At 46.9% G+C, this 22,830-nt stretch overlaps 1 protein-coding gene across 6 annotated transcripts in view; it reads left to right on the top strand.

Moving 5' to 3' along the window:
• The window catches only part of rerea (arginine-glutamic acid dipeptide (RE) repeats a), a 109,981-nt gene that overhangs the window by 31,213 nt on the left and 55,938 nt on the right, over positions 1 to 22,830 (top strand). For 5 of the 6 annotated variants that reach the window (XM_062459881.1, XM_062459880.1, XM_062459882.1 and 2 more), the window contains one exon: positions 17,642 to 18,116. In XM_062459881.1, coding sequence (XP_062315865.1) covers positions 17,786 to 18,116 — 331 coding nt within the window. In that variant the 5' untranslated portion in view covers positions 17,642 to 17,785. Of the gene's footprint in view, positions 1 to 289; positions 743 to 17,641; positions 18,117 to 22,830 lie in introns of those variants that run through there. The other variant, XM_062459879.1, reaches the window with a different exon arrangement.

Genomic DNA, 22,830 nt, shown 5'->3' with positions numbered 1-22,830 from the left:
CGTCAGGATCTACTTCGTGTTTGAACATCTTGCTTACCGATGCAGTTTCAAACACACCATTTCCCAATGGGTAACCATCAATCACTATACCCATTGGCGTTCCTTTGTCCCGACGGTAATTTGAATCCAGTCCATGTTTTTGTTTTGCTCCTTTTTTGCGTGGGGGGGGGGGGTTGGAAGGGGGGTAATTCTCCTTCACTAGTGTCTGGATAAAGAAAGACTAGGTCAGCCATGTGGATGCGTCTGTTGAACAGCTGAAGGGGGGGTTACAGAGACCGAGGGAGCGATAGAGAGAACGTGGAGTGTGTTCATATGAAAGGGGGAGCGAGGGGGAGAGCGCGCGCGCGTGTGGAAAAAGGAAGCGGAGCCTGTAAACGGCGAACTCACTGATTTCCTACCCTACTACAGCACTGAATCTAGCTGTATACTTTTCATATTAACAGTATCAGCAGCAACAAAACGGCGAAAGGGAATCAAAGCAGCCGCGTGTCTTCGGAAAGAGTGCCTCGGCGATTTGTACGTGAATATATTAGTAAAGTGAGATCGTCTTTTGTTGAAGCAAGTGCTCGTCCTTCTGTACTAGCAGAGGCTCTGTAAAGGATAAAGTGTCTATGTGATATTGTTCAGCCCTGGTTCTTGGATTTGGCCCGGGCCAAGAAGTTCGGCGGGTCATATCTGGCAAGGATTGCGTTTTGAAGTTGTTTGCGGCACTCGTTGGAACTCTAGATCATCAGACTGGCGGGTGAGTAGTGCATACCAAAAAAAAAAAAAGATGGGGGAGTAGGAAGGGGGAGATGTATAGGGGATAAAGAGATGGAATGTTGATTATAATAATGATTACATCACGACTTACAAATGATTTTACTAGAAGTTATTCAAATTTGATAACATTTGAAAGGGGAAGCGCGTGTGACCTCAAGTCAAATGTTTTTGACTGTTGGAGCGAGCTGAAAGTTGGCTGCATTGTTGTAAAACTTGGCTCTTCCACTGAGCTCACTGGTGTGTGAAACAGACCTTCAAGAAACCCTTATGACCTAGTCTTTAAAGCGTTTTTAAAATGAGATTAATGTGGAAATAATGATGCATCATGGAAACATAAGAAGTTAGGGCTAAACTTAAGACGCTTGCTAACAATGTAGTTTAGGCCTAATTATATTTTGTAATCAAAACAAAACTAAAAACGTGTTCAATCCTCTTTGATGACGATTCTTTAAGCATAAATGTCTATCCTTGTGTGAAACTGCTCGAGTTTTCCATATTTGGTAGGCCATTTGTGTATGTTGTATACTACTCATGTCAAACATGAACGAAGCACTGTTTACACAAGCAAACTGGAATAACAGTAGAGGTAACGGCGAGCCTGCTTGACTAGTAGCCTACTTGTGTAAGACCACCAAATTAACTTGACTTCCCTCTTCAGCACCTCAGAGGCTATGAACTCTGCCCTGAGCACATGCAGGTCCCACTGTGGGGGAGTGGGGTGTGCTTGTAGTGAAAAGAGCAAGACGAGATGTAGGGTGGGGGTGGGGTGGGGTTAGGGATTTGAAAGCAGACTACAGTATTTGTCTCATAGTCAGCTTATCTGATGTGTTTTTCATGTGTAGTAGGGATGTGCCTGTTTACTCAAATTGCTGTAAGATTGGTCAAATACTTAATTTTCATGTGACTGCGGTCAGTTTGTTTGACCGTCAGGGATTTTGTTGTTTCTTTTAGATTGAAAGTCAAACGGGGTAAAGCAGCTGTCTGTTTATACCATGTTTATAAACCTCTGCTAACATAGACACAAAGCACCCCACTCTTTTTTTTAATAACATGATGTTAATATGTAAGGCTCATTCTCAAGTGCTAGGCCAAATCTTCAATGTCCCCAGTTTCCCTGGGCATTTTGTGTGTGTCTCCTGTTAACAGAAGTGACCTCTAGCTTAATGATTCAGATGTGATTAATCTACTTGAGTGGGACGACACTCCTGCTAATGCATGGCACAAGGACCGGGGAGATAATGGATGGGAGATAAAGATGGACTTTCTCTCTCTCTCTCTCTCCTGAATTATATAAAGGTCCTCTGTATGTGTATAAGGAATGTGTACATCTGAAGGATTTTAAGATGTCTGTCGATTTATATATATTTTTCTTCTAATACTGTAGCGGCATCTTTTGGAGTTGCAGTGCTTTTCTTATGTAGTGCCCTTCTAGGAGTTCAAAGGTTCATGTGGTTATCAGATTGACTCATTGAATTGTAAAATGGAAATCTGTAATACGGCATACTTTGGGCAGACTGTTATATTTTACATTTAGGCATGTTTTTTTTATATCTTAGAGTTGTGCCATATTAACAGCGGCTCTATAGCAAAGATTGGAAACCTCAAAACACCTGCTTTATTCTCCAGTGAGATGTCAACAACATTACGCTTCAATTCCTGTTCAGTATGTGGTCAAAGTATCTTAACCGCACTGATGACTCAAGAAGGCTAGTTTTATGACATAAGAGCCCATTTCCTCTCATTGAGGTGTTGATACAGAGGCCACGTAGGCCTGTCTTCCTAGCAACATGGACCCCATCACCACTACAAATGATAACATTCCTATTAGTGTGATGGTAATTAGAATAAATGGCTTCGATCAAGCCTCATGGATCACTGTCTAAACATAATAGGTCAATTTAAACACTCAAATATATGATCTCTGCATTACTGTTGTTTGAATTGTAAGGCAAAGCACACAGGCCCAAGTGTTGGTTTTGTTCTACAGAGGAAACATGTGACGATTTTAGACATTTTCCCTAGAGGTAAGACATCAGTGTAGTTTCACTACAGAAAACTGAATTAGAGAGGAAGTGGTCAATCCTCTTAATGGGGCTGTGTACAAGAGCTTTGGAGGGATGCAGAGAGGGATTTATAAAGGACTGCAAGACAAGAGATGGATACAGTGGCTGATATGCCATCTTTAATTCATGGCATTACGGGCATTAAGCTGCATCTTTGTGGGGCCCATAGTCATGGATGGCATCTAAGTGGGAATATAATGCTCAGTGCAATATGATCTTTGTTTGTACATGCCCTGTCAATTCAAGGAAGCGCAAGGAACCCGTAGTAAATGACTTCACATGCCAGAGAAACTTCACAGTTACAGAGTAACTTCTCATCATAACAGAAACACACAGCCGTCCAGTCCCAGAGGACGCAGCGAGCCGAGTCTCACCTCGATGGAATCAGAGGGACGATAGACAGATCAGAGGGGCTGTTTCCAGCCTGACACACGCACACAGATTCTTCATAAAGTGGGTTGCAACGGTTCAGTTGTTGCTTGGAGACAGCTGAATGTTTGACACGGCAATGTTGAAATGTTGGTTAATCTACTGGCATGATAGTACTGGGATTACACTGCATTTCTGTGTGTGATGGCAATTCATTGGCGCATTGAAAAGACTAGTGGTTGTCTTTGTCTCTGGTTTTGAACAGCGTGATGTAACGTGTAAGGAATCAGTGAAAGAGCCGTTGTAATTGATGTGATGTTGGTACCCCCCCCCCCCCCCATCTCATTGTTTTTGGTGTCTTGAATTCACTGGATCTGAATATTGTCTTTGTTTAGATTTCAATTATTCAAATTTTTTATAACACGCTCCAACAAAAAAAAACAGTTGAAGTTAAACCCGGTCTCTCTTGACTGCTGCTTTTCTAAACCCCCACCCCACTCAGATGCCCCTCCCACCCCTCTTCCCTTACTCCAGAAATCTGAGAGCCGCCAGGTCATAAAGGAAGGCGGAAAATCAATGAGCAGTCATGGCTTCCACGGCATTGTTGGTGCTCATTTCATCCTTGACTCAGAGTGAGGCACCAAGCTTGAAGACTGATGTTGAATTTCTGAGGTCTTTGATTCTGAGAGATGGATTTTCAAACTCTCGATGGAGTAGCCTGCGCTTACATGGCTTTGACCCAGTGTCCTTGTCGACTTATCTTGCTGGGTGATTTATTTAAGAGTTTGTACAGTATGCGTATTGTAACATCTCTTTATATGGTCAGTAAAGATGGGTGGAAGTACAGCCTCTGTTCACACTTCATTAGGCAGCTCATGTGCCTGTGTAATAAGAATATAATTATCGTGCCATTAAAACTATTCACATTTCCTTATTTAGTCTTTGCTTAGCTGTTACCCTTTATTGTAGTATTAATACAGTTGAGTGGGTTTGGTCTTGTAATGGAGACTAATCGCATAGACTTATGTTTTACTTCTCTTGATCAACTGTTGTTTCTACAATACTTACTGCAATAACCTCCTGTTTAACCTACTTACCACATCAGCCTGTTTAACGTGATCTTAAGCAGTCTGATCAAGAACCAGGCGGGTTTCTCTCCTGGGGGGGTATGGACTGGGTTGAAGGTCACTGAGAATGTGGAGAAGAGCTTGGGGTTGTCTTGCAAAATTGGATCTGCTTCTTGTGTGCATAGAGAAATGACTTTGAGTTGCGTTAAATTAACGTCCGCCTATGGTGGAGAGAATAGTGGGAATTTAGGATAATTGAAAAATGTTCCTTTACTCTCCAACCTTAAAGCAGCTGAGCTCTTTGGAGGGCACTTTCACACATGTTAAGTGAGGGACATCTGGCAGTGTTAATTCAGTGCATGGTCATAAAGTGGAATGACGGTCCCCACAGGCCTGACTGCCTTCTGAAGACTGTCAGATAAAGCCTCTTTCCCCACCGCCTCGCCACTTCAGTCCTGTCTCCACCTCCTCCATGTCCCCTCCACTGCAGCCCTGTCTCCATGTCCCCTCCGCTACCCTCCTGTCTCCATGTCCCCTCCACTAACCCCCTGTCTCCATGTCCCCTCCGCTACCCTCCTGTCTCCATGTCCCCTCCACTACCCTCCTGTCTCCATGTCCCCTCCGCTACCCTCCTGTCTCCATGTCCCCTCCACTACCCTCCTGTCTCCATGTCCCCTCCACTAACCTCCTGTCTCCATGTCCCCTCCACTAACCCCCTGTCTCCATGTCCCCTCCACTAACCCCCTGTCTCCATGTCCCAAGAGGAGCGGTCATGCCTTCACCAGTGTCACCGTGAGAGAGGAATCATGCTATGAAATTTAAACACCTCTGATCTTTATCACGGCAGAGTGGGGGAGATGAAATGACAGTACATAAACGGTGAAATATGTCCGCATGAGATGGGAGAGAATAGAAGGGAAACACGACAGGGTGGTAATATAGTTATTTTTTTATCGGCCGCTCCATGTTAATTTAGTTATTGCGACAAAGCGTGGGGTCGGATGCTGAGCTACATCTTGCAGGCTAATTGCACAGCTGACCCTAACAGAGAAACACAGCCCTAGTCTTTAGACAGAGTAAATGATATCATTAGTAATGGTGTATATCAGTTGTCTGTGTGTGTTTGGTGTTTGATGAAAGCAGAGCTGCCAGGTTGTTCGTTCTAGTGGTGTAACACGCATCCTGCGGCTGTACATCATCACCCTTGGAAACAAATAATCAAATGACAGATTTCTAAAGAATCAGCAGGGATGTATGCATGCTTTCATATCCTATTTGAGTGAGTAAACATTTAATGTGGATGAATGTATCACAGTTTTATTTATGCATAGAATCTGCTGTTAAGTCTGAATTATACATTGGCCTAATGAATAATGCATCATCCCGCTCCTTAATGATTACTTGCCAGGCAGTGAATGGTAATATTTGCTGATAAATTTACTCATTGATCTTGCCTGTGTTTTACCAGTTGTGTAGCAGCACTAGTCGAACTCGGCATTAAGGCTGCTTTTTAGTTACTCATCTAATGAGAAGCTGTGATAATTGTCACGGTTAAAGAAATGAATAAAACAAAACCGATGTGTTTACGTTAAGCTAGTGAAACCCTCCTGAATCTATCTTTATCAGTGTCAACAGCAGCCTACCCAAGTAAAATATTTATATTTACTCTCTAGTCTCTGTCTCCAGTTAACTTTCCCTTTTGCTTTTATAAATTATAATTTTATGTCTTGAGCGTAAAGGATCTTATCCATAGGCATGAAATGATCAGTTTGCAGTTATGGATTTATATCAGGCTTAATGTCAATTCCTTTGTTTGACGGTGTCACACAATTCAAGTCTGCTTCTGTTGTTTTAACTTGTATTCAACAAAAGGTATTTGATACCTTAATTATCAGTGACCTTAAAATCACTCTGAGCCAGATCATTGACACATTAGCAGCATAAGACCAAAAGACATGAGAAGATGCCTGCATTGTCTAAGCCTCAAACCGTTGCCCAGTGGTACTGGGCAGATAATAGCTGTCCACACAATGAGATAATATTGACCAGTTGTCACCCACTCATTCGATGAGTCCTCTGGGGTCGTTCCTTTTTTCATTTGTCACCCTAGCAACATGGATAGTGAAAATGCAGCCTACCCATCTGGACAAAAAGATTGTCCTCATCACTTAAGCTGAAATGTAGGCGTCCTATTGTTGAGCTGTTTTACACAAGTGGAAGAGGAACTGTTTCTACTTACTCTGGTTCACGCAACCTTGTTATTGCAACCTTATGTTCTGCAGAATCCACTAGGTACCTGCATTCGACAAGCTTTTGCTCATCACTTTAAGTGCGTCCGCGTAGGCGAAATGCAGCAATTCAACTTTGACTCTGTGGAGAATCAAAGCTTGTTCACTGCACTAATACCAACTGCTGCCTGCTATCCTTTTGTTGTCTGTGAGACTGGACGGGTCCAGTTAGAGCACACTGTGGCAGACAGTGCATGTGTCATTATAATAGTACCTTCCATCTGATCCACTGAGGACCCTTGTCGTCCGTATTCCTTGAGATAATTGGGTGGATGGTAAGAGTTGCCCTAGGCAGTGTGGGAGGGCTGATCTTTCTGAGTGGGCGCATCATTCCATTTTTTCCCTTAAAGACACGCTAATAATAATAAGCTCGATGTGTGTCGATGTTTAAGTTAACTAGTGTTAATTCGGAAGAGGATTTAATGGTCTCGATTGGTGAGGGGAGCTGAAGCAATCAGCGAAAGGCTTGTCTGCGGTGGAGAGTAATTGATTTAGCTGGCGGTGTTTCTCCCAGAGTAGAGATGACTGCACAATTCAGATATGTAAACAAGAGCAGGCCGGGGGTTGATACGCCGAAGTAAAACCCTCCTCCGGTTTCTCTTGATCAGACTTCAGAGTGAAAATAAGACCTCAAAGCTCCGACCGGCTTGGGTTTTGTCTCCCCACCAGCTAGCGTGTCGCACATGCAAATCCACACTCTGAGATGAGGGGCATCTTGAGGAAATCATGAACTAACGTAGTGCACCCAAAGACAAAGGAAGACTTGCAGACAACAGATGCTGAAAGTGTTTCAATCTGCTTATTGGAGCATGACTCTTGGTTTAGCGCAGCCAAGGAACTCAATTTATGCATGGTTGACAGTAATGTTCCTGCTTTGCTATGCTCTGTTTGTTAACCCAAAGAGCCATTTAACATATTTGTAATATTATCTCATGTTTATATATTCATTCGTTTTCGACCTAAAGCCTTTAGGGCTAACCAAAGGCCTGAGAACACAGGGTATCTGGTTACATGTTCAAACTAGTTTTTATTCCACCTTCAGAGCCTTCAGCCACATGACCTGAAGGGCATTTTGTGGTGTGACATGCTAACGTTATATACTGTTGTATAAATCACCTTGCGAAGGGTTGATTGATTGGGTGTTAGGCTAAGTCGTTTAGTTTTTGTGACAAGTTGAATTTCTTTTCTTTCTGAACTTGATTTTCCAACATCATCCTGTGAGGCAAAACAAACACTTCGCACAAAATTCAACATCCACAGCTTGCTCAAATATTGAAAGAACCGTTTCCTAAGTAAGGACAAAATCTCGAAGCCATTACTCACACCCTATCGTTCAACATTCAGCGATGAAAAAAAATTAACAGCCCAAACCACAAGAACAACACCAGGGTCATGAAGCGGAAGGAACAAGGGGCCTTGGTTAACTGCACTTCAAAATGGAGTCCTTTGATATCAGATTCTTAAGCATCAAAACAAGGTGGTTGCAGACAGCACACTCCTCACAAACACACACAAAGTTTCCCCTTGGCAGAGTAGAAGATCTTTTTCCTGATAGTCTTCGCAGATACAGGTATTCCCCTGGGAGTGTTGTTGAGGGATTTCTACAGTTCTGCTGCTCGCTGATTAAAGAAACACTTGTAGATAATCCCACTGAATAAACGGGCTCTTTGTTGTGTGGAAGGGGTGGGGTGTGGGGAGAGGAGGGTGTGGGTTAAAAAAAAAAAAAAGGAAAAAAAGAAAAGCAGAGATTTGGATTTTTAAATGCTTATCACCTCAGTATGATCCGCCACTCTGCCAGGATAAATATTTAATGATGTGGGGGTGGGGCGGGGCTGAAATGGAGCTGTTACAGACTGCTAGTGAGAAATGAGGATTCTATTAATACACTCCATACTATCCCATAAAGTAATGACACTGATAGTCAGCCCAAGGTTATTAGAGAGAGAGGGGAATGGTGTTGCTGTGTTTGTGTTTAGGAGACTTCTTTTTTTTCATACTGCAGTGGCATAACTGAGGCATGTGCAAGTATGTGAATCCCTTTTGTTTAACTGAGGGTCATGTCGCTCTACAGGCATGGATGTTGTCCGCCGTTGTGTTGTTTCTGAAACCAAGGGAAAGCACATCAACTAAAAGTCATCCTGCATGAAGATTCTCATTGTTGCAGACAAGCAATATTATTTAGCATCAACACCCACCACAATGAAGCGATCACATCGCAAGGCACAATAATCCAAACATCAATGTTTTGCAACCGCGGTTTATTACAATTGTAATCAATAAGGTGGGGTTGTTATTGTATCAGTCCTGCTCACATGCCTGAGCAGTCGCCTTAGCGGTTAAGGTGCTGCTGGCTCGTGTTTTCATTAATCAACCATACTGAAGTGAAGACGGTATCAAGACAGTGTGTTGAACCAGTTAAGATTTGTGATTCACCCTGTTGACTCATTACACGATGACTGCGGAAACGCAATTACTCCTGCTTCCTAACACCTTGGTCGCTCGTCTCCCCGGCGCTCTCCCCCCCAGCTCCCCCCGAGTCCTCGCTGTGCACACCCGCCGCCTTTCGTCTCTGCCAGGGAAATACTCGCTCAACATGGCGAGTACTGCAGGCACTTCCGATCCCTGCTATTGAACCAGCAGCTGCCTCCCTCCCACCCCATCTTCACAGATGAGTGCCAGGATCAATGGATCTCTTTAGTGCAAATCTGATTTGATCAGCACTGGCTTCTGTACTGCTGATCAGAGATGTAGACCATTTTCCCGTGTGTGTCGGGGGCAGGGGGGTTTGGGCAAAAGGCAATCAAGTTGCTGCTGTCCGATAGGCCCAGATATCTTTGTCTCCTTCAGATTCCATAGACGTGTATTTCGTATTCATTATTGAGTTGTTGGTTCAGCCGGGGGGGAGGGGCTTCAGGAGGCTGACGAGGACAGGGAAGTGCTGCGTTCACTGATACGGCGTTCTGCTGATTGTAGCAGGAATGTAGCCTTTTCTCAAGCAGGGCAAAGCCTGGCATCATAAATAAGAGTAAGGGCATGTTTTCAGAGGGATGATCTGTCTCTCAGTGTGATCGTGTGTAGATGGATAGCTGAAGAGGAAGAGAAACAGGGGTTGAAGGGCATATTGACCCCCTTGTTTTGAAAAGCAAAGCGCCAGCCTCTCCAGTGCCCCCGTGTTCCCCATTAATTATTGTTTGATGCTAATAAAGGGAGGAGGGGGAGGGTGGAGGGGCCTTTCTAAAACATAATTATTCATTGCAGCGTTTGTCTAGAAGAGCCCCACCCCCCCCCCCCCTTTCCCCTCTCTCTCTCTCTCTCTCTCTCTCTCTCCTCTCCTGTGCCTCTCCGAGGAAAGAGAGGCAGCCTGTCAGTTTAGTGTGCTGGGCAAAGATGTCCCCTCAGCCTTTTAAGGAGGGGGGATAGGAGGGGACTGGGGTGAAGGGCGCCATTTGCCCAAGTGATATATGAGGGAAGACAGCAATATATGTAAGGAGCTGCTGAAAGAAAGATAGGAGAAGGTCAAGGCACATTACACTCCAGCCATTTATACAGCTCAGCATATAGTCTGGCCCTGCACTGCAAATACAGTCCCTCACCAGTACCACCGGGGCCTTCTCCTCTTGGTCAATGCCCTACTCATTTCGATTGACACGTGTGTGTGTGTGTGTGTGTGTGTGTGTGTGTGTGTATACACCCCGTATGAATGCAGCACTGTGGCAAAATGGACTCTCAGTGGCTTTTTATAAGCTTGCACATGCATTGGCAAGCTATTTTAACAAGGCTGTAGCTGCTATCTTACCTCCCCAACCTGCCCTCCCAGATTTCCACATAGTTTGCCTCAGCCGTGGCAGAGAGAGGGAGAGAGACACTTGAGGGTGATTTCCTATGCATGAGCGCAGCATATGGTGTGCATGCACACAAAGGAGGCAGAGGATTACTCAACTATTGCGTCGCATAACATTAAGCTAGCAGTGGGCAGCAGTGGTCATTAAATGTCTTTAGAGGAATTCATGTTCTCCTTTGGCTGACCTTCGGGGTTTAACCCTCAGATGAAAAAAATAGAGATAAATATTAATTTCCCTGAACATTGTCTATAGTAGGCTAGGGCTAGCTAAACATTCAAGTACATCAACAACGCCATCCTTCAGGTTGTCCATTTGTTAATCTATTGCTTTTTTCTCTCTCTCTGACGAAATATCCCAGAAGCCAGTCACTTTGACAAAGCACCTCAGTTTAACAATAGCATTCCAGGAACTAACAGCGCTCATGCACTTTTTAACATCCAACTGCCAGCGTTGGGGCTCCTGTTGCAGGAGACACAGCAGGGTGGAAGCTATGTTGTGAACCGAAAGGTCTTCTTTTTTTCTTTTTTTGTCTTGGTGCACAGAGTGCACATTGAGGGATGTGATGTGTAATGCGATACATGACAGTTGTTGGGCATTATGAAATGATGAAAAAAGATGCAGGCTGTGTGCGGTAGGCAAAGCATACTATCAGTTAGGGATCAAGTCTCCATTTCACACATGAACAGGCAGAGTTAATCTGTTGATCGCTACTGTACGCCACACAGAAACGACACTGTTTCTCCTCCACCCAAACCCTGTTCTGGGACCCTGGCTCTGGTGTGTTCTGTGAACGCCTGATTCTCCTTTCACCGTCAATGTATTTTTAGGTTTGTTTGTGAATGTGCTTGTGTCACTATGCGTGTATTTTCGGCTTGGCACAACTATGTAACCATAATTGTGTAACCCATGTCGGTGTGTTGTGTATAATTATGCATCTGTGTGTTTGCGTGTTTCTGCATGTGTGTGTTCGAGCCTGTGTGTCTGCATGTGTGTGTTCGCGTGTGTTTGCACACTGTGTTGGTTGCGCTAAAATGCTGCTGCTGTTACAGTCCCAGTCAATGCATGTTTTATGAGTTGTCCTGAGAGGATAGGGAGACTCAGAGCTCAGATCCTGCCTGTTCCAGCAGCGCTTTCATTAACCCCCACCACCCTGCTCATCCTACCCCCACCACCCTGCTCATCCTACCCCCACCACCCTGCTCATCCTACCCCCACCACCCTGCTCATCCTACCCCCACCACCCTGCTCATCCCACCCCCACCACCCTGCTCATCCTACCCCCACCACCCTGCTCATCCTACCCCCACCACCCTGCTCATCCCACCCCCACCACCCTGCTCATCCCACCCCCACCACCCTGCTCATCCTACCCCCACCACCCTGCTCATCCTACCCCCACCACCCTGCTCATCCTACCCCCACCACCCTGCTCATCCTACCCCCACCACCCTGCTCATCCTACCCCCACCACCCTGCTCATCCTACCCCCACCTCCACAGGCAGCTTTTTTTGGACTGAAAGGAAACTCTTTCAGAATGATATTTACAACGTGGCCTTGTCTGTGGCTATAGTTTAAAGGGCTGTGGGAGCCTGCAGAGATCTCACAGACCCATGATTCATGTCATCCCCTCACAAGCCCAGCACAGGGTACTCTCTCCTCTGATGCCCGTCCCCACTCCACTGCCCAGAGATGGGGCACGACATGCACCAACAGTGAACACTGTCCTAAGTGAGCGCTTTCTCTTCTCCCTTTTCTCCCTGACCCCCTCCCCCCTCCTCCCTAATCAAACAAACAGGAAATGTTCATTTTCAGTGTAATTGTAGCGATCGCATCCTTGCCTTTTAGGCATTCTGGGCTGGTGCTAGTTTGGTGGAGACAGGCCTGAAATTAGCTGGGAGGCTGGCCTACAGACAAAGGATGTCGTTCCTAAATAGTCTAGTTGTGTTTTTTGAAGCCAGTTGCCTGGTGGTGGTGGAGGTAAGCAGCTCCAGGAGCAGCCTGCTCGTCCCCCAAAACAAAAGCCCTCCCTAATTAGAGGTAATACCATCCTGTGGTATCTAGGGTGGAGGTGCTTTTGGCCCCGGTCGCGGTTTGTGTGTTAGTTGAGTGTGTTTTTGAATGCGGGGCTTGTGCCCCCACCCCCCTTACCCCACCCCTGCCATCTGCTCAAGGATTGGAGAGGAGGGCACCACCAGATAGATAAATAATTTAGGCGGAAAAATAGTTTTGCGTGCTGACCTAATGGCTTTGTTTCTGGGATCTACTCTCCAAGACGTCCTCCTCCAATTGCCCTCCACCCCTCCCACCCCCCTTGCCGAGTGCTGTCAGTTTGAAACCATGGTGCTGTTTATCTGTCAGCCTGATCTATTCCTGTTTGCTTTCCTCAGTTGTTGTTGGAGCAGCAACATTGTGTTGCATTATGATTAAAGTAGCTGGAGGATGTAGGACAGTGTTATGAATACATTTTCTTTGTCTCTCATTTGAGCTACCAGTCCGTATGGGCTTGATGGATGGGATCGTTAAGCTGATAGACAGATGGGGTGGGCGGAGGGGGGGGGGGTATTTTTAAGAGCTGAGGAGCTAAGAAAATGGTGAGAGATTGACACCTTGAATATTCAAAATCTCATGAGTCTTCCTGTACGACGTACACTAGGGTAACTAAAAACAACCCCCCCAAAAAAGATTAGGCGATAAATATGCTCCATATCTGATTAGCAAACAAAAATAGTTCCTTCTCCTTTTTTCTCCAGTGTGAGAGCTAAGCCTTTGAGGGGTTCCTTTAAGAGAAAGGTAGACTTGTCTTCTAGCAGTGATAAAATAGCTTGGTAGTTTTGTAACATGAAACTTTTGCATAAGCAACGTACGGTTCTAGAACCACGCTACGCTGTTTTGATGTGAAGGTGTTTCCATTGAATAATTCAAGCACACCTGTTTTCAAATCTTCCAACCATAGCCTTATTTCCTGTCAAAGGAGTGCCACAAAGATAGTTAAAAGCTCTTTAGATCAGACTTCTTCATGTTACAAAGCCTGCTCCCAGTTCTCTGCTGAAAGGTAATTAAAAGGTAGTCAGATTTCACCAAGCGTTGGTTTCTGTCACCGACCTCCCATTCTCTAGACAAATAGCTTCACTACCCACGACTATGTGAGACCCCCATCTTTTAGCGAAATGTGAAGTGCCACAACTGACAACACTGTCATTCTCCTCAGGAGCGGTGTCAAAGGTAGCCGGCTGAAAATAGCTAACAGAGGTTATGGTCCAGTCAGACAAATCGGGTGAGAGATGTTCTGTAGTAGGCAACCTGGTATTAGTCTGGGAAATCCAAGCTGCTGATAATGGAGGTGCTGAGCTGTGAAGCTGTTCCCTCAGGGCTGTTTGAATCTCTGAGAGCCACACACTGAGGGGAAAGGAGATTTAGGGGCTAGAAGTTTACTGAAGAAATGCTTTAGCCTGGGTGGAGCTCCAAAACCTTGTTGTGGTTCCCACTACTGTTGGCAGTTGTGATATATCTACCTGATATATATATATATTTTTTTTTTTTGCTCTAGCTTTAATGGTTATGTTGCTATTCCATATATTTTCTTGGTTTACCGTCTATGTAGAAGAAAAGAAGACATTTTCCTTTACTTCAGTAGTCTCAAGGCATGTGTAAATGTTGTTTTAACGCCTCCAGCTATCAACCCCTGCACCTCTGCTACCTCTGAACCAACATACTGTATGGAGACTATAAATAGGGCTTCAGAGAATGTAGAGCCTGCAGAGGCAGGAAGACGGTTGCTCGTCAGTGAATTCAAGGAACAAGTGGAGCAGACAAGTGTCTTTGCCCTGCCAGAGGAGAACCAAAGGAGGAGAGTGAGAGCGAGAGAGAGGGGGAGGGAGAGAGGGAGAGGGGCGCTCAGAGAAGAAAACGGGCTATGATTCACCAGGTAACACAAAGCACAGGGAGCTGTAGAGAGAGAGGGAGAGAGACCACTGAGAATACCCCCCTCCCTGCCTCTCCTGCCTCCAGCAGAGGCTTTCATTGTGCTGGTGTTTCAGGAGGTTGGATATCAGCTTAGATTAGTCTGAGGTAAAGTGTTGAAACTGACATAACGTGTTCTGGGCTATATGAACATCTTGATGGCCATGAGCAGTGATGGAGGATCTACGGTTTGATTCGTGTCAGGTTCAGTCACCGTTACCTCTGCATGTGTGATCGTGCTAATATTGTTCTACTAATCAGTATTCGTGTGAGTGTTTAATGCAATCCCTCTGCAAAGCCTGCCTCATCCTGGCCAATCAAATACTTGGCTGCTTCATAATTCTCTTATTGAATAAGCTCTCGAGTCGTCTGTCTCAATCGTCGGGTCTCGATAGCACCATTTTGGCTCTCGCTTTTCCTCAGGTACTGTGTTGTTCCTACACGACTGGCCCAGAAAAAGCACACATTCCTGCCTTTTACTTCATGTGCCTGCAACTTGAATCATCAAACAGTTCATAACCCTTAATAATCAATTAGTCCATTAGAGAAGCCTTGCAGCCGTGCCTCCCCAGTAGCTTTTCATCTCGGCTCAACCTGGACAATTGGGTGTTTATCCGGAGCTAGGTTTTGATGGCAAGCATAGAGAGAATGCGAATGTGTATTTGAGTAATGTGGGAGTGATTTGAATGAATAAAACATGGTTCCTTAAAAGCTCAGTGGAGAAAGGGAAAGAGAGAAGGAGGGAGTGAGAAAAAAGGGAGGGGGGGAGACCAGAAAAAAAACCCTTAGTGTTTGTAATGGAGACCTGCTGTGTGGCCATTGTGGGGGATGATGTGTTAATAGAGACCGAACTGTGCGGTTCTCAGGCCAAAGGTCTAATTTAGACGCGTTTGGAAAAGAGAAATGTATTTTGCCCAGGCACGGCTGGCTGCTAGCCCTCCACCCCATTGCACTAATGTTGGATCAGGCTAGCTGCCTTCGGCCAGCCTTCCCTACAGCCGCAACCCCCGCCCCGCCTCTTCTCTTTTCCATTAAGACAGCTGGTATCTTTCAAAGGGTCCTGCCCCCGTGATTGATGGGTAATAGCTGCAAGCCTCACCTGGCCCTCCACAGCATTATTCACAGGCCAGGTGGCGGTTGAGGCTAGCGCTTTGTTAGTCGCGGCGGCAGCGACTGAGCGGCGGCTTCTCCACTCATTAAACAGCGATACGTTACTCCGTTTCATTTCCTCCATCTCCGCGGCTCACGCTTTTGGCTGGAGTCACTTGACTCCTGGTTTCCCTTTCTTGATTTGATTTGAATTCCCTCGTTTTTAAGGTGCTCAGACAGAGAGAAGCAGTCTCGGCACATCCGCCGAGAGCAGCCTTTTCGTTTGAACGCTTCCTGAACGCTGCTAGGTTTTTGATTGAGGGAGCGTGATCCGAGCAGGGAGCAGGACGCAGTGCTTAGACTCAGGAGGTCCAGCAGAGCGAGGATTAGAGCTCTGGTATCAAATAATACCTCAGTCAATATTTTGCCATCCCTCACACGTCTAGGCTGTGTATGTATACAACAGAGGGGTGTGATATGTATTTTGGCCGAGTGGTGAGGAGTGTGTGTGTGTGGCTGCGTCCAAGATAACCCCAGAGAGAGAGAGTGTGTGTGCGTGTGAGTCTGCGCGTGCACACGCACGGAAACGGCCCAGCGGTCGCCGTGGTAACTCATCATTAGGTGATTAATAGGGCCGTGACGACGGCGCAGTGTAATCAGCCCTGGTGTTTGTGTTGAAGCTGACGACAAGAGCAGCTGCCCTGTCAGTTGGCGGCTCCTCACCAGTTGACAGGCCGCCGTCGAGGACCGCCGTTGTCAAGCCCCTCGCCTCGCCTGCCAACAGCCATCCCCCCTCTCTCTCTCTATCTGTCTCCATCTCTCTCCCTGTTCTCTTCATAACCTTCACAAACATGAAACGGGGCTCCTCACAAACACACAGTACAATTTTCACCTCAGTCTCCCTCTCCCTGGCTGTCCCAGGCTAAAGCTGCCGTTGCGGCGGCGCTAACTGTGGTGCTGATTGCCAGGTCTGGCCCCTCAGGGGGCTGTAATAGCTATTTCTAGTTAATCTGTAGTAGGGGGGTGAAAGCAAACACTGGCAAGTAAGTGAGAACCTGCCTGTGTGTAGTAGCAGTGTACTTCAGACGGCCTGCTCTCAGGCATCCTGTCTGGGAGGGCTTCAGGACTGTTTTATTATTACAATGGTAGCCTGAGAGGCTATTTGGTAGCTCTCTATTTTGGCTGAATGATGATGGCTGGCTAACCGTAGCAGTTAGCCGTGTTAAATCACTGGCTTTCTCTCAGCTGCCTCCCTGCCAGTGGATTGCCATGTTCTCTCCTCCAGAGCTGTCAGTCCACATTAGCATGGAGATGATGGTTAGCCGTAGCTACATAGCTGGGGTGGAGTACTCCCCTCAGCCAGAATGCACAGAATGCAATTACACACACATACACACACACACAGGGCTGTGGTTAGCGAGCTACACTGAGCCCATTTCAACCCCACCTGCTAAACGGCTCTCCTGAGGCATTGTCAAGGAGGAGTCCAGCAGCACAATGCTGAAAAGGCCCAGCTAGACATGGCCTTTCCTGAGGAATCCCACAGCCTGTAAGCCTGATATACTCAACCGTGAGCAGCAACAGAGCCCCTTTTGAAGATAATACAGTGGGGAATCCTGTTTAGGTCATTGTGTGAGAATACATGTAGCGCCTCTCTCTCTCTCTTTCTATTGCTCTCTCTCTCTTTCTATTCCTCTCTCTCTTTCTATTCCTCTCTCTTTCTATTCCTCTCTCTTTCTATTGCTCTCTCTCTCTCTTTCTTTTCCTCTCTCTTCTTCTTCTCAGCAACGAGGCGAGCGGTAGAAAAGGCAGCTTGAAGGTTGTGTTCTTTTCATGGAAGTGTTCAGGGCCCTCCTGAGAATACTTGGCAGGCTGTGGAGGAGAGTGCTAACAATTACTCTGAGGTTAAGGACAGCCAGCACAGCTCATTGCCTGACATCTATTGGCTAATCGAAAGGCTTTCGTCACCGTCATAATTTTTTCTTTCCCCCTACCATTCATTCAAATGTATCTACAGGCCAGAACGATCAAACAGCAGAGATGAAATTCAGAAGGGATCAAAAAAACGATTAAAACAAAAAACGCTTAATATTTCTTGTGAATCTGCCCTGCTCGGGTTCAAATCCCTTTCATGCATGTATGGTGTCAGTGACGTGGTAGCGTGTCGCTTATCCCTGCCTCTCTTTGTCCTTATCTCCAGCTCTTCTGAAACGCTGGGGTTGTTGGTGTGGCCGAATTTTCCCTGGATTTGACCGGTAAATTCAGAAGACTGAAGCCCAGGCTCACAGTCTACCTTTCACGGAGGCCCAGCCGTGAGAGGACTGAGGAAGGTACGTGGCGAATCATGACGGCCGACAAAGACAAAGAGAAGGAGAAGGAGAGGGACAGGGACCGGGACAGAGAGCGGCCAGACAAGCGGGACAAGACCCGCGGCGAGGCCGAGAGTGCGCGGCCCCGCCGCAGCTGCACGCTGGAGGGCGGCGGCGCCAAGAACTACGCCGAGAGCGACCACAGCGAGGACGACGACAACGAGAACGCCGGCGGCGCCGCCACCGAGGAGCTGGGGAAGAAGGGCAAGAAGAAGATGCCCAAGAAGAAGTCGCGCTACGAGCGCACGGAGAACGGAGAGATCACCTCCTTCATCACGGAGGACGACATTGTTTACAGACCTGGTGGTGAGTACGAGTTGGGTTTCTATTGATTCACACCATGTATGATCATTGTGATAGGCTAATTTAAGAGGTACTTTCGGAGCGCTGTGTTGTCACCAAATACAGATTTCTAATCTTGGTGCTTTCGGCTAAAGTGATTAAATCACCTTTAAACCGTCCCCCGTCCCCCCAGCCATCCCATGCTGTCACACACAGGCCAAATATTATACGCCAAATGTTTTCAGGCGGTTTACGCTTAGCTTCCCAACTAATACACAAGTGTCAGTCCTAGATCTTTGGATAGCTGCAGATTTCAAATAAACCAGCTTTAGTAATCCCCCGGGCCTCATACCCATTGTACAGTAGTACGTTGCACGGTCGCTGTTCTATGATGAAAATGTATAAACTTGTTTCCTGGAGAGCGCAGAGGTACTGTATGAGATCTATATTACACCCCCACCCGCAAACACACACACACACACACACACACATCGAGGCTTTAAAGAGACGTAACCTTTTCCCAGGCTGTAAACATGGCCTCTCCCTCACCCACTGTTTATAAATTGGTTGTACACCAGACTGAAGGGGGGAAATGTCAACACTGGGAAGCGAGTGGAAGGCAGTGAGCTAACGCTATCTAGCCAATCCCTCTCTTTCCCCTCCTCTCTCCCCTGATCTCTCCACAGCAGCCCGGAGCCCGTGGGCCCAAATCATCACTGCTGTGTCGTTCATTTATCTTGCAGGCAGTGGGGAAAGGTCAGGGAGTGACGCAGCGGTGCGGTCACAATGCTTAGCAGTTTAACGCAAAGACATAGGAAATTACAACCTGCCTTCCTTCTCCTACTAGAACATTCCGCCTCCCCCCTCCCCCCATCGCTCATTTTCCGCTAAAGAGATGTGCTGCCCTCAAGTAAGTGCAGTGGAACATGCCGAGCCCCCGCCTCCACCCCACCCCCTAGCAGTGTGTCATCTCGTTGGCTGAATTATCTCTCTGCCGGTATCAGGGAGATCCTTGAAAGAGCTGTCGTGCTGACACAGGAAAGTGAAGCCTCGTTGTTCCCCTGACATGAACTCCATTGAACCTTTTCTCTCTGCATTTAATGTTTAATAAAGAGAGGGAGAAGAGAGAGAGAGAGAGAGCGAGCGAGAGAGAATGGGAGTGATGGATAGAGGGAGAGAGATATATGGAGAGGGAGAGAGCAGCTCTGGTTTGTGTCCTAGTCAGTGAAGCGGTGACCAGCGGAAGCAGTCAGTCACTTCAATTAAACATTCAGGAGGCACATAAACAAACCCGTCCGGGCGTGTTAGCCAGGGAGCGTCTATTTTTTATTATCTGAACGTGTTTTAAGCAAACAACGTCAGATGTTTATGCTTTCTGATTTGTCAGACCAGTTTTCCAGTTTCTTTTCTCTTTTCAATTAGCAATTTGGTCAAAGCTGATGAGACTAATGTGGCCCAGCAGAACATTGATGGCCGTTCTCTTTGTGTGTTGCCTTAATAAGGACAAAGCTTTGGATTAAAGATGGGGAGCCTGGATGAGGTCTGTAACTCTGAGTGCTGTCCAGTAGTGTGTCATTTACCTCCTATTGTCAACACAGACATCCCTCACTGTGGAGACTGACCTCAAGCTGTCTGCTTGGGTTATTGTCGAGGTGAAGAACTCAGCTCTGTATTGTATTGTGTGTGTGTGTCTTTGTGTGTGTGTGTGTTTGTTTCCGTGTTTTTTCGTGTGTGTGTCCCTGTGAGTGTGTATTTTTATCTTCCTGCCTGGTCATATGCAGCAGCCTTACAGCAATCAGATTTGGTTAGCGTGGCTTAAGCAGGCACAAAGCCTGGAATGGATTATGCTTTGCTAAATGTTAAATCCCTTTATACTCGTCTAGTGACACACAATATGTAAAACTGACCACCCTCCGAGAGGGATTTACACAGACCTAGACAGAGAGCGAGGGGGGGGGGGGGGGAGAGGGGGGGTGATGAAGAGAGAGACAGAGAGAGCACAGAAACACCTCTTTAATTGCTTTTGTCACAAGAGCCTGACAAACATATATGACTTTGTGAAGATAATAAGAGAACTATATTGAAACCCTGCACACAGTTCCCCTGTCTAGCTGCTTAGCTTTTTTATCCCTGGAAGATGGAAGCGTCCTCTCTCTCTCTCTCTCTCTCTCTCTCTCTCTCTCTCTCTCTCTCTCTCTCTCTCTCTCTCTCTCTCTCTCTCTCTCTCTCTCTCTCTCTCTCTCCCTCTCCCTCTCCCTCTCTCTCTCTCTCTCCCCGTCTCCCGCTCGCTCGCTCTCGCTCTCCCTCTCCAGGCGGCTTAGTGTGCATTGATTGGATAGGGGAGAGAGTGGGTTGAGAAAGAGGCAGAGAGGCTATGGGGATACATGACGACTTCTGTCTCACAAAGTGTGTGTGTGTGAGTGCCTTACAGTGTGCCGCAAAGAAGGAGACCATTTGTATGGCAGGCTTATGGAGGGAAGTGTGTGTGTGTGTTGCGGCAAGACCCAGGCAGACCTGGGAGATCGATCAGAGCTTTGAGTATTGCCCCCTCCAGCCTGCTTCTCTGGAGCTTGGTGAGTCTCCTCCACAGTACTGGCCCAGCTTATGGATCCACACAGGAGATTATACACAAGAGGGGATCAATAGATGACACCGTAGTAGCATACACACACGCCGCACGTGTGCATGCACGCACACGTACAAGAAAAGGGCACACACACATCCTACACATACACACACACACACACATCCTACACATACACACACACACACACATCCTACACATACACACACACACACACACACACACATCCTACACATACACACACACACACACACACATCCTACACATACACAAACACACACACACACATCCTACACATACACACACACACACACACACACACACACATCCTACACATACACACACACACACACACACACATCCTACACATACACAAACACACACACACACACACACATCCTACACATACACACACACACACACACACATCCTACACATACACACACACACACACACACACACACACATCCTACACATACACACACACACACACACACATCCTACACATACACACACACACACACACACACACACATCCTACACATACACACACACACACACATCCTACACATACACAAACACACACACACACATCCTACACATACACACACACACACACACACACATCCTACACATACACACACACACACACACACATCCTACACATACACACACACACACACACACATCCTACACATACACAAACACACACACATCCTACACATACACACACACACACACACACATCCTACACATACACACACACACACACACACACACACATCCTACACATACACACACACACACACACACATCCTACACATACACACACACACACACACACATCCTACACACACACACGCAGTGAGACTTGCAGTGTACTCCACTGCCCCCACACACATCCTTATCCCATCTGGCTGCCATGACACTTCTCTGTCTCCTCCTCTCTGACTGGGGGTTTAAAATGGAGCTAATAGAAACCACCTGCCCCCCCCCTCCCTCGCTCTCTCCACACAACATGGCTTCCATGACCAAAGCAGGCTGTTTATTGTCAGACGGAGCACGCTGCATGGTCCTCACCAAGCCTGGGATTCAGAGAGACGAGGCAGAAGAGTGGTGGGGTGTTTCTGAAGACACATGTTTCTGAAGACAGACAGACATGTTTCTGAAGACAGGCAGACAGGTCTCAGAAGACACAAGATTCTGAACATAGACGGGTCTCTAAAGACTCCACTTTTCTGCCTGCTCTCTTTAAGGGATTGGGGGTGGGGGGGGGATTGGACAGCTGGCACCTCGCACTGTAGACACCATGAGCCCCGAGGGGATCTCTCTGTGTGTGAGTGTGTGTGTGGATGGAGTATATCCCAAACACATGTGGCATCGAAGCACAGTACGCCATCCTCTCCACCAATCAGAGTTCTGTTCCTGTGGTCCTACGTGGCGTGAGTTCTGCTGGCACAGCATATTGTTTTGGCTACCAAATCACCCCAGCTTCTATGCTGTTGGTATGTTTTCCTGTGTCCTTGTATACAGACAGATTGAATGTATACCCCTCCCCCCTTCCCGACTGCTGCTCCTCCACACTGCCCTGGTAGGCTGTGGACTCAGACCCTCAGGAACAGAGAGAAGGCTCCTCATCTCACTGCCTGTACAGCCAGATTCTCCCATTCTCCCGTCTGGCTTCACATATCAGTATAGACTCCACAAGACTTGCTTCACAAGACAGTCTAGTCTTGTTTGGGGATGAATGATGCCATTATGGTGATGGTGTGAAGGAGCTGGTCTCTCCGCTCTCTGCATGAGGGGGACAGCCACAGTCGCTGATCTTGTCATACTCAAACAGTGCAGCAAATCTGCCCTCCCTCCCTTCTCATCCAGTGTAATGGAGAGCCTGGAAAGGGCTTATTCAAGGGGGGGTGAAATCTAACCACCTGCCGACTGCAAATTAGAAGCTGCAGCAGACTGAGGGGGCTTGACTTGTCAAAGGGCCTCTGTTCTGGGCTCCCCCAGGAGGCCAGTCAGCTGGGCTGCTCTCCGCTCCACAACCACGGCTCCAGAGCCTGGGGTTTGATGTCATCAGCTCCCAGGTATGTGCCCCTCGCCAGGGAAGGACGGGAAAGCGGTTTTGGGAGGGAGAGAAGCAGGAGGGGGAGT

The sequence above is a fragment of the Osmerus eperlanus genome, chromosome 4, assembly GCF_963692335.1.
Source record: "Osmerus eperlanus chromosome 4, fOsmEpe2.1, whole genome shotgun sequence".
Lineage (NCBI taxonomy): Eukaryota > Metazoa > Chordata > Actinopteri > Osmeriformes > Osmeridae > Osmerus > Osmerus eperlanus.
Note: the sequence above shows the minus strand (reverse complement) of the source record. Positions and strands in the feature narration are given on the sequence as shown.